At 37.8% G+C, this 12,493-nt stretch overlaps 1 protein-coding gene across 1 annotated transcript; it reads left to right on the forward strand.

Annotated features, from left to right (window-relative positions):
* Nucleotides 1–5,264: 5,264 nt before the first annotated feature.
* On the forward strand, nt 5,265–6,128 carry LOC116634777 (trace amine-associated receptor 2). The gene has a single exon (XM_032408314.1). The coding sequence runs from the start codon at nt 5,265–5,267 to the stop codon at nt 6,126–6,128; it is 864 nt and encodes a 287-aa protein (XP_032264205.1).
* The last annotated feature ends 6,365 nt before the right edge of the window (nt 6,129–12,493 follow it).

Below are 12,493 nucleotides of genomic sequence, written 5' to 3' on the forward strand. Positions count from 1 at the left end.
TAAGACATATGAATTTTGTTTTAAAAGCAGCTTCATCATTTTGTAATGGTACCTTAATCAACATTGTTCTAGAGGTCTTAGCAATATATTAAGAATAAGAAATTGAAAGCCTAAAGGATTGAAAAGGAGGAAATAAAACCATAATTATTTATAGATAGTATTATTAACCACATAGAAAATCCAAAAGAATCTAAAGAGAAATTTTTCAAATTATAAGAGAATTCAGCAAGTTGCCCCATTCTTCCAAGTCTAGGAGGGTTGATGAGATTTGTTCTTTTAGTCACATTTATGTGGGGGAAAAAAAAGAAAAAGAAGAACAATGGATGGTACGGCTTCTTCTCAGTGACTGGAATGTGAAACAAATGTGGACTGTGACAATCTTGGATTTTCCTAAAGAGATACAGGGCACATGTCCGTTTTTCTACTGGAACCACTGGTCCCATCCCTGTGCGGTTGGGATCAGGTTCCTTAGGGCCACCTGTAATGAACACAGCAGTTCAGATTGGCTTTTACAGTCATTATGTGATAGCAGACTTCGAGACCTCAGGTCGGGTGATGACAACTTAGGTAAGCAGACACTCCTGAGAGGATGGCGGGGCGGGGGGGGGGGGGGGGGGGGGTGCTTCAAGCTTATTAATCTGTTCAACTTTAAAACAGCAAGGGTTTGTTTTTGCTCCCCCCCTCTTAAAATTTTCAGTCCCAGTTCCCTCAAGACTAATTGATAAGTTCTAGAAGAGCGTAAGTCACATAGTTCAGGTCTTCTAGTTCCACATAAAAGAAACAAGGCAATAAAATTCCTTCCAGAAGGAGTTTCATTAACAATGGCATCTTCCGCAGTACAACAGGTATATGGAAAAGGGATTAAGGATGGACCTGTGTTTTTTTTTTTTTTTTAAAGATTTTATTTATTTATTTGAGAGAGAGAATGAGATAGAGACAGAGAGAGCATGAGAGGGGGGAGCATCAGAGGGAGAAGCAGACTTCCTGCTGAGCAGGGAGCCCGATGTGGGACTCGATCCCGGGACTCCAGGATCATGACCTGAGCTGAAGGCAGTCGCTTAACCAACTGAGCCACCCAGGCGCCCCAAGGATGGACCTGTGTTTTGTCTTTCTTGAGGTTTTGTTAGGAAGTCAATTGTCACTGTAATTATGTGATAGCATTATGTGCGACTTGATTCTTTTTTGCGTTTTTGTCATGTGCAAAGAGAAGGTGTAGGAATGTGAAAGATGGTAGGTGTAGGATTTAATACGAATTTGTAATAAAAGGCAGAGTCTTTCTATTATGTAAACAGGATAATGTGTTGCCTTTTGGCAGTGACAAGTTTCTTGGGAAGAAGATATGGAATCCTAGAATTCACAAGTGGCTGAGTAAATTATCACTGGTGTTCACCCAAGTGTAGAGAAGTTTAAGACTGACCTAGGATTTTACATACAATCCCATTCTTTACTTTCTTAGGAACAGTATTTTCTAGTCAAATGTATTCTTGAATGTGGTGTTCATCCCAACAAGGAAGGAATAAAGATGAGAAGAAAGTCACTTTGATAATGTTCTTTGTATATCAGGCATTGTGTTATTTAATATGTTATGATTCATTAACATGGAATATTTGATAGAAATTGAAAAACTGAAAGAAACCAATAGCTTGGGTAAGGGCAGAATAATTCCAGAAAGGTAGAAAGAATAATTAGCCAGAAGAAGGACTTTGTAAAGTCTGTTAAAAGTTTAAAAAAGTGGTTGCTAAAATGAAGGAATATTTACTATGGCAGCACTTACCAAATTTAATAAGGTAAAGAGAAATGAGATTGCATTAGAAAAATCAGAAAATTCCTATTATGATGGTCATGGTCCTGCAATTTAATCACTTTCCCAGGGAATGTAGAAAAAGCTTTTATTTTTAACAATTTAGTAGAATACAGTTTAGATACAGTATTTATTTGTTATTCATGAATGGGCAAGCGATTCATTATGTTCTGGATCTTTAATTTTTGTGCTTCTTATAGCAATAATGGGGAAAAGACCAGTCTTTAATTCTTTTGCCATCCATGTATCTCTATGTGCTTATATTAATAGTTAAAAAGATTTTTTTACAAAAAAGTACTTGAAAGATGCATAAAACAATACTTGAAAGTATTGTTTTATGCATCTAGCATTCACAGACAATCACTGAAAGATGTGAAAGATTTGGCCATCGAAAGGTTTAAACTGATGGTGGATGTCACATTACACCATAGAGGACAATGATGCTTAGAGAGAAGTTACTTAAACATCTTCTTTGATGAAGTCGCCAAATAGTCATCTACTGTGCCCCTTCCTGCTCTGTGGCGGGGGGACAAGGAAGACATATTCTAATGTATGCATCATGCTATGTGTTTCAAAGAACTTTATAATGGTTCTTAGAGTTGATTGGCTAATTAGGTTCCTGAATGCTACAGGGAAGGGAGGTCAGCTCTGTGCCCTATGATTTGAAGCTTAGAAGGATTGAGCATGACTTTCCAAAAATGGACAGTAGGATGATAATAATATGAAAGTCACTAAGCCAGGATCACAAAGAAGTTTGCAATTAAACCCCATATAAGCTAAAGGGTCAACTGTACTGTATTTTCTAATTTGTAAAGACATATGGTCTCCTATGTTCATTGCAACATTATTTACAATAGCTAAGATGTGAAAGCAACCTAAATGTGCATCGATAGATGAATGGATAAAGAAGATGTGGTGTATATATCTACATTGAAATATTATTCATCCATAAAAAAGAATGAATCTTGCCATTTGCAACAACATGGATAGACCTTGAGGGTATTATGCTAACTGAAATAAGTCAGACAGAGCAAGACAAGTACCGTATGATTTCATTTATACTTGGAACGTAAAAAACAAAACAAATGAACATATGAACAAAACAGAAATAGACTCATAGATACAGAGTACAAACTGATGGTTACCAGAAGGCAGAAGGGTGGGGATGGACAAGATAGGTGAATAGAATTAAGAAGTACCATCTTCCAGTTAAAAAATAAGTAAGACATGGGGAGGTAATAATGTACAGCATAGGAAATATAGTCAACAATATTGTAACAACTTTGCATGGTGACAGATCATAACTAGACTTATTGTAGTGACCATTTTGTAATGTGTATAAATATCAAATCACTATGTTGTACACTCAAAATGAATACAATCTTGTATGTCAATTATTCAATAAAAAAGAATCAGTTGGAGAAAGCTTTTAATTTCAAATCTGCACTCATTCTCCTGCAGCTATCTTAAATGCTTTATTTATTTTTTTCTTTTTTAAATCACTACTTAAATTTGAGAACAAAATGGGGAAGCTCCTTGATTATATGCTGGCTAAGACCACTGACTTAACAATGGGGGCAACAATGAAACTAGCTCCCTCCTCCCACTCTGTCTTCTCCTCAACCCTTTAGTTTCTCTGTGTTGTTTCAGAGACCCTTAGAATGAAGGTCTCTGAACAACCTCATGCTTTTTCTTCACCTTTCCTTCTGCTTGGAATCGGCTTTCTCTCTTCTGTTTTTTGGTTTTGTTTTTTTAAGATTTTATTTATTCATTTGAGAGGGAGAGAGACAGAGAGAGCACAGGCAGGCGGAGAAGTAGAGGGAGAGGGAGAAGCAGACTCCCCGCTGAGCCAGGAGTCCAACGTGGGGCTCTATCCCAGGACCTGGAGATCATGACCTGAGCCGAAAGCAGACGTTTAACCCACTGAGCCACCCAGGTGCCCCCTCTCTTCTGTTTTAAATTCCATTCATCTATTGAGAACCAGATGGAAAGTCTCGCCCTCACCAGATCATTCTTGTCTACCCCAGCCTGAAATTCTCTTGTCCATTTTTTATCTTAGCATGTTTTGCCTAAACCCCTCTCAGGTCAGTTAATCTCCATAGTTGCTTTTTATCTGTGGTGCAGAATCATTTATGTTTTAAGTGTTGATGTGTTTTGCCTCATCACATGTTTTGTAGAATCTCTGCAGCCAGGGACTAGTGAACTAGTGCTTTCTTGTTCTTTCATTGTGTCTTGTGTGTTGTGGGGACTCACTAAACAGTTTTGCTCAGTGTGTGATGGTACTCACAGGGGCTGAGAATCTACTGGTTTATGTTAGTAAGTAGTCATGTCTGATTTTTGTGAAGTCCTTGATGGCCAAAGACTCTACAGTATTAATAGTTATGCTTTGTATTAGATAGTGCTTTTCCCCTCAATATACTTTAAGAAAGGTAAGTTATATAATTATTGAACATGTTTCCTTTCAAATATACATGCAGATTTTTATATGCAAAATGAAGATACTGGGCCAACACAAGAAGGGAGTGGAGATGGCTTGTTGTCCTAAAGCTCACTTACCATCTGTTCCTAGCTCTCTATGTGACCCGCACACTGAAACATCAGGCTTTCATTTTTTCCTGCTTTGCATTGCCTGAGGCTCTGAGGGGAAGCACCATGGAGGGGAGCTTGCTCTTCACAAAGAAGTGAAGGTGGTCCAACTTTGGCCTCTGCCCATGTCTGATTGAGCTGCTCTGGCTGGTGAGATGCTTGTCAAGGCTCCATGACTGGCTAAAGATGTTCTACTAGATCATTAGACATCCTTAAATGACTCTTTCCCTTGCAAACAACCTTGGTGAGAACAAAATCAAAACACCATGAAAATAACACAACACATGAATGGAACAATTTTCAAATGATAATAACCTGGTCCCACAAGGCAGTAGACCTGAATCAAATAAAATCTGATTATTTGTTCCAGACTTATTTGAGGAAGAAGTGAATGTATTGTTTAATACATATCTAGTCTTTCTATGAACATAAGGAATATCAATTATAATGAATTAGATAATGAACTTGTTGCTTCTTCTCTTCCCCTTCACCTCTCCTCCCAGTTTTCTCTTTCTCTTCCTCCTCTCTTCCTTTTTTTTTAAATTTCTGGCCCTGGCATAAAGTAAGAGCTTACAAAATGTTGGTGGTATAATTTGTACCTAGGAAAGTATAAAGTAAATAATGATCATTTAAGCTCAGGTTAAAATTCTATGAAGTTGCAAATAAAGGTTAGGATAAATAAATGAGAAAGATTATAACTAATATTTCAGCATAAATTAAATATCTTCCTTGAGTCTTCTATATTTTTCTTGAGTTTGTGAAAACTTTGACAACATTTCATGTGTTCTCGCTTCTTCTGAAGGAAATACTGGATTGCTCTGGATATGGAAATGGATCTTGCCCAGAAAATCAAAGGCCACTGGGTGTCCAAGTAGCTATGTATTCATTTATGGCAGGAGCCATATTCATCACGGTGCTTGGCAGTCTTGCCATGATCATTTCCATTTCCTACTTCAAGCAGCTTCACACACCAACCAACTTCCTCATCCTCTCCATGGCAGTCACTGATTTCCTCCTGGGGCTTACCATCATGCCCTACAGTATGGTCAGATCAGTGGAGACTTGCTGGTATTTCGGGCTTACATTTTGCAAGATTCATTATAGTTTTGACCTGATGCTTAGCATAACGTCCATTTTCCATCTTTGCTCAGTGGCCATTGATAGATTTTATGCTATCTGTTACCCTTTACATCATTCCACGAAAACAACGATTCCCCTCATTAAGTGGTTGCTACTTCTCTGCTGGTTGGTCCCCGGAGCATTTGCTTTCGGGGTGGTCTTCTCCGAGACCTACGCCAATGGGATAGAAGGTTATGATATCTTGGTGGCTTGTTCCAGTTCCTGTCCAGTGATGTTCAACAAGCTATGGGGGACCACCTTGTTTATGGCAGGTTTCTTCACTCCAGGGTCTGTGATGGTGGGGATTTATGGCAAGATTTTTGCAGTATTGAGAAAACATCCTTGTGCAATCAATAACTTGCCAGAAAATCAAAATAACCAAATGAGGAAAGACAAAAAAGCAGCCAAAACTTTAGGAATAGTGATGGGTGTTTTCTTATTATGTTGGTTTCCCTGTTTCTTCACAATTTTATTGGATCCCTTTTTGGGCTTCTCTACTCCTGTGGTTTTGTTTGATGCTTTGACATGGTTTGGTTATTTTAACTCCACATGTAATCCCTTAATATATGGTTTCTTCTATCCCTGGTTTTCGCAGAGCGCTGAAGTACATTTTACTAGGTAAAATTTTCAGCTCACATTTCCATAATACTAATTTGTTTACTCAAAAAGAAACTGAATAGACTTCTTCTGTATGAGTGAATTGAGGCAAAAGGACTGGAACTTAGAAGAATAAAGTCACTTAAAGCGTGTGTGTGTGTGTGTGTGTGTGTGTGCGCACACACACACACACGCACGCTTTTGGCTACCATGGGAAGCTTTTCATTTCTAAGACTTGAGAAAAAAAAAAAAAAAAAGGAATCTTCTCTTTGAACCCCAAATCCCTCTTTTTCAGAATACTTGATATACCCACTACTTCTAGGTAAGAAAAACAAAGAAGAAGAAAGAAAGATAAAGAGAAGATGAGGAAAAGTCTGGAATGGTGTGAAGAGGACACACAGGACTTTTACCCCATTTGGAAGGGATCAGGGCACAAGCTGAGCTTGAGGGCTGCTGCCCCCTCTTACCACCACTAGCACTTTTTTGTGATATTTCCATTCACTTTCTGTTCCTCAGCAGCTCACCAGATGTATTTTGAAACATCAACAACTAATAATTATAGATAAATAAATACGGCAATAATTTCAAAAATGTATATTCTGTCAGGAACCCGTCGTTGGTTAGCGGACAGTTAAACCTTTACTAGATTTTACTGTGGTGTAACGTTTCTTAAAGGAAAGAAGGGCAACTGCACATCAGAGGCCACGGATTTCACTCGCGTTTTCACTGATGTATCATCTTAATCATAGTCGCTGGCAAGTTTCTGTTCATTTGCAGGATAATTCTACTCAGTGCTCCCTTCCTTCCTGAGGCTCATCCACATTTTGTATTGCTCATTGGTGTTCTGATTTTTTTTTTTTTAAGAGAGAGAGAGTGCACACACAAGCGGGGGTAGGGCAGAGGGAGAGGGAGAGAGAGAATCCGAGGCGAACTCCATGCTCAGTGTGGAGCCTCACTGGTGGCTGGATTTCACGACCCTGAGATCATGACGTGAGCTGAAACCAAGAGTCAGCCACTCAATGGACTGAGCCACCCAGGCGTCCCTGTGTTCTGATTTTTAATAAATGTAAATATATACCAAAAAGTTGTGGGTTTTTTTTTTTTTTTTTGCTTAATATTTATACATACATGTTTGAATCAGAGTGGTGGGAGGAGGAAGCTAAGAAGAAAACTAACATTTATGGCAGGGGTAGGGGCGGTTCTAGGTCCTGGAAACTATATGTTATTCAGTGTCCTTTTAACTGTAAGCTGAGACCCATAAATGACTAGTGAAATGCAGTTGGTGGTCTGCAACCAGTGGTGTGTTGCTAAGTATTTAACACCTGGCTCTAAAAAAAAAAAAAAGAAAGAAAGAAAGAAAGAGCCTTGATTTGTAGAATTTGACAATTTCCTTGAGATACATATCTATCTCTATCTCTATATCTATATCTAGATATATTTATTTATTTCATGGAATAACGTAACATTTTAATTTTAGTTCTCTGTGTGTGTGTGTGTATAAGTGAACTGCGTTCCACTAAAATTTTTTTTGGTTTATTTATTTATTTACATTATATCAATGAACAAATTAACAATTTTTTCTCTTTGTGGAAAAGTTTACATAACTGTCTGTAAATTCGCCTTGATCTTAGTTAATTGCACAATTAAATAGTGACCATTCAGAGGTCAGCTGAAATATTAGTTTTGCCTACCTGTCCAAAGATGGCCCTGTCACATGTGGTCTAGACCTTTCATCCTTGCCAGCCTGCTGATAGGTTGGTCCCCCCCCATAGCCTTAGAGTAGAGGAGAAATGGTGGAGATGCTTTGAGATGGTGAAAGAGATTGCAAGTACAAAATAAATGGAAACAATTTTCCAAGAAGAGAGTAATTAAAGCCAGGTGCAGTTATGAGAGTTAATATGGTGTGTTGGATGCTATTGAGTCTGTTTCGTAATTCTTTTTAATGAAATACTGATGTTTATGCTGTTTTGGTATTTGAACACACCCACATGCACACAGATGTTCTTATCCTAATTTTATTTTATTTTTGTCTTTATTTTAAAAGAACAATTGTTAAAAAAAATGAGTAAAATAGATTTTAGTTTTACTGTAAGGTAGAATAATTTTGAGTTAATATTTATTGAATTTTCTCCCAATTCCCTAACATATGACTTTGGAAAATTAAATATCTTGGTGTAAGTTTGTCTGTTGACATTTGTTGGAGAGGTTTAGACATTCCTTTCTTTTTTCTTTCTTTCTTTCTTTTTTTTTCAGAAGGATAATGTTTGTGATGGTGGTTACGTTTATGCTGGTGTTTACAGAGGCAATAAAAATTTGGCAGCCCTGTGTGCACCATAAAGTTTCTTATGGTGCTTCTTTTCCTTTTCTATTAGATCCTATTCATATTTAAAAACATCAAATAGCCCCTCTGTAAAGTTCTGCTCAGTTAGTCCCTTTTCACTGAAACATAATTTTTTTTGTAGGTCTTCATGGCACTTTTTGGTTTCAGAATGTAGTCATCCTGACTTGTCTGCTGGTGAAGAAAGTGATCCAGCCTCCTATGCAGGGTCTGCCTTTCATCATTTCTCAGAGTAAGTAAAGTAGTCTCCCCTCTGCACCCAGGATTTTGTAGGAAGTTGCAAATGAGAAAACCGAATCCAGAGATATTAAATGGTTTGCCTTAGATTATACAGCTAATTATAAAGGTAGGACTAGAACCCGGCTCTCTAGACTTCTTATCCAGTGTTCTTTGTTCACTGAACTGATTTTTTCAAGATTTGTGACACTTTAATTGGCTATTCTTACTAAGGATTTTAGTCAAACTGGTATAAATCACTAAAGCAAAAATAAATACTTCCCTCTTACCCCAATATCTTATTACATTCAGGAGTCAAAGTGTAAACAGCAATCTTTTCTGGGTCAGACAATTGTCCCTCCTTTGGATATCAGCCAATGTTTAATTCAGCCTACACATATCTGTATATTTTTAATATACAGAAGGATACCTTATCTTTGGTACCTTATCTACCCAGAATGAAGCCCAAATGCCCTTGAAATTGATATAAAATTGTCGTTCCTTTGGAAAAAAAAGAAACTGAAAACTACTTGGGACATTAAAAATACACAGAATATTTCAATATCCTTCAGGAAAGAGAGTTAGAAGAGCAATCCCACTGGGGCTCTGCACTTAGCTCCTCTCTTGGAGCTCCTGGATCTGAGTTCTCCACTTCAGGTCTCTCGAGAGCCCAGGCAAACTTATATGAATCAGATATCTCAATCCTCAACACTATACTTTCTAGAACTTCCTCACCTCATATCTGCAAAGCCAGCAGAAGAGACTCATGGTTCACAACTAACTTTTCAGGAGAAGGAAGGTACTGGGTCAATACAAAGAATTGGAAATGTACTATCCTTTTAAAAAGAAAAAATTGCTAATTTATTCTCTTTTTCAAAATAATTGAACAGAGATAATTAAATTTTATAGAAAACCAGAAATTGTTGCAGTAGAGGAGGTAGGGGCTCTTTCCTAACTGGAAAATGATTATTACGATATTTCAGTGAAAGAAACTTCTTAAATTTTCCATCAAATTTTGTTATAAATTTCTATGTGGTGGCATATAAAAAAGGTTTTTGTAAAATTCAAAAACTATGCCAAACATGATTTAATAAATGTAAGGTACTTACGTGTCTCAATAATGCTAAAATGTATTCTCCTCTTCAATATTAAAAATTTAATAAACAATTCCTGTTATATACTACTTAATTCACTACCTATTTCGTTTTTGGTATTTTTCTCTTGCCAGCAACATTGACTTAAGGTATTCAGTTGCTCTTTGCTGCTCAAAATTACTCACTCATTTCAGATACAGAGAGTGTCCAAACTAAAAATGTAGTTTCTCTATTGTCTAGAATTGTCCTTCTAGAATTCATTGGGCATACAAATAATAATAGGTATTTTGCTAAGATATACACTTTGGGATGGTTTAAGATTTTTCATTTCCCAAAATACTCCCAGGAGATGAAGATGTGGCTGGCCCATGGACCATACTTTGATTAGCAAGCCTAAAAGGGAAAAACGATAAGCAGATGAAGCCATAAACTTTCTTGCTGTCCAAATAGATCAGAAGTGAATTGTTACCATAATTAGGGAAAGTAAGAGGTGGTGGGAGGGTCACTGGACAGGAGCTGAAAGACCGAGGTTATGATGTTGGTTCCAGGCTTTAGTGGCAATGGTTACTTCAAGGCCTGAGGTATAGTGGGAGGGTGACTTTCAAGTGATTTAGAAACTTTAAGACACACAAAATTTTAATTGTGGGCTGGGTTTCATTTGGAATACTGTTTGTTTTGGGAGGAGGTTTATTAGGTACTTTCTGTACAGCATTTATTGTATTCCTAATATTTTAATCTTTCCTAAACCAGATGTCTTTTAAGACCATGAGAGGAGATGCTTATTAACCAGGTTGCATGATGTGTTGGGATTAATGTCCTTGCATTTAACTCAATAAGCTGTTACTACATACCTTCCACGTATACAGCTCTGTATAAACTATTGCAAGAGTTGGAAGATTAATGGGGATAGATAGAGAAATGTTTTAAGACATTTACAGTTAAGGGGAGGCTGGGTGGCCCAGCAGGGTAAGCACCTCCCTTCAGCTCAGGTCATGATCCCAGGGTCCTGGGATTGAGCTTCACTTTGGGCTCCCTGCTCAGGGGAGAGCCTACCTTTCCCTCTCCCTCTGCCCCTCCCCTGCCTTGTGCTCTCTTGCTATCTCTTTCTCTCAAATAAATAAATAAAATCTTAAAAAAAAAAAAAAAGAAATTTACAGTTAAGATCAGACTGTTTTAAAAAAGAATTGTGCCAGAAGAAGGAAACAAGGTAATTGAAATCAAAGTCAGCTGTAAGATGAGGAAATGGAATCACCTATCTCTACAGTCTTTGGCCACCCTATAGTCTATAATTTCATGAGATTAACTCCAACGGGGAGAGTCAGAAAAGGTTCCCGGAAGGAAACGATAGTTTTGCTGAGCCTTGAAGTGCTCAGAGATGAAAGGACAGGCAATCAGGTGCAGGAAAGAGGGGCTGGCCAAGCCACGGGTTGGGCGTTTACAGGGCAACGTGGAGACAACTGTAGGCAGAAGTGGCTGCGTTATTGCAGACTGAAGGCAGGAAAGGCGACAGACAGATGCTGAAAACATAAATTTACAGCCTGCAAAAGCATGCTCTGCTGCTCTAGCCAACATGTGTTTTCTCGGACTCTTTCCCTTGTATCCAACGAAAAACATATCTGTGATCTTGATAAAAGATTTATTTAGCTCAATTCCTCTTGGGCCCTCTACTTCGAACACGTTCTCTGGTGCATAGTTTTATTTTATTTATTTATTTATTTTATTATTATGTTATGTTAATCACCATACTGGTGCATAGTTTTAGTAAAGATTCTTCCGTTCTGCTGGTGTTCAAAATGCCATCATTTATAGCTAGTTATAAGAAAGATGTTTTGCTTTGCTTTTCATTTTCACTCTTCTTTCTGCCACCGCTCTCTGAAATGGAATTTGCTCTGCCTGTTCCCCGTGTGTATTTACTGTCACTTAAAATGTGTTTCTTGATCCTAGCTCCTTTTGAGAAGACAACATTTTCAAGAGGTCACCTCTGCCCGTGGCTAGCTGCTATGTGGTTTTATAAGGCTGACTTATGAACTGTAAGCCATTTGGAATAAATCTGTCATTTACATGCCAGATACTACTTTTACTTTTTGATGTCATGATGTGTAAACTACTATAGATAGTTACAAAGTAGACTTACAGAAAGAACTCTTTTTCTTCTGTTTGTTTTAGTTTTCAGTGTTACATCAGTGTAACAGCAGTGTTACATTTGAATACGGTCTACTTATCCCTGAAACGTCTTCCAGAGTCTTTGTGATTGTAGTCTTTAGATATTCATTATAGTCCATATTAGATATTAGAGAATTAACCAGAAAAGATCCAATATCAATATCATGAATTTTCATAAATTTCAAACCTTTGCTTATTTTTTCTATTATACTTCGTACACTATTTACACCTTGTACTGTCACCCTGCTGTCTTTTTTTTTTGAAGATTTTATTTATTTATTTGACAGAGAGACACAGCGAGAGAGGGAACACAAGCAGGGGGAGTAGGAGAGGGAGAAGCAGGCTTCCCACGGAGCAGGGAGCCTGATGCGGGGCTCGATCCCAGGACCCTGGGATCATGACCCCGAGCCAAAGGCAGACAGTTAACGACTGAGCCACCCAGGTGCCCCTGTCACCCTGCTGTCTTGATTTAACAAATTCAATCGAAAATTCACACAACTCTGCTCCTTGGGTGGAATTTGCTTTTAGGCTAAGAATGATTTTGGAGCATTAAAAACAGAATTCATATTTGAGACTTTG

The sequence above is a fragment of the Phoca vitulina genome, unplaced genomic scaffold, assembly GCF_004348235.1.
Source record: "Phoca vitulina isolate PV1807 unplaced genomic scaffold, GSC_HSeal_1.0 scaffold9, whole genome shotgun sequence".
Classification (NCBI taxonomy): Eukaryota; Metazoa; Chordata; class Mammalia; order Carnivora; family Phocidae; genus Phoca; species Phoca vitulina.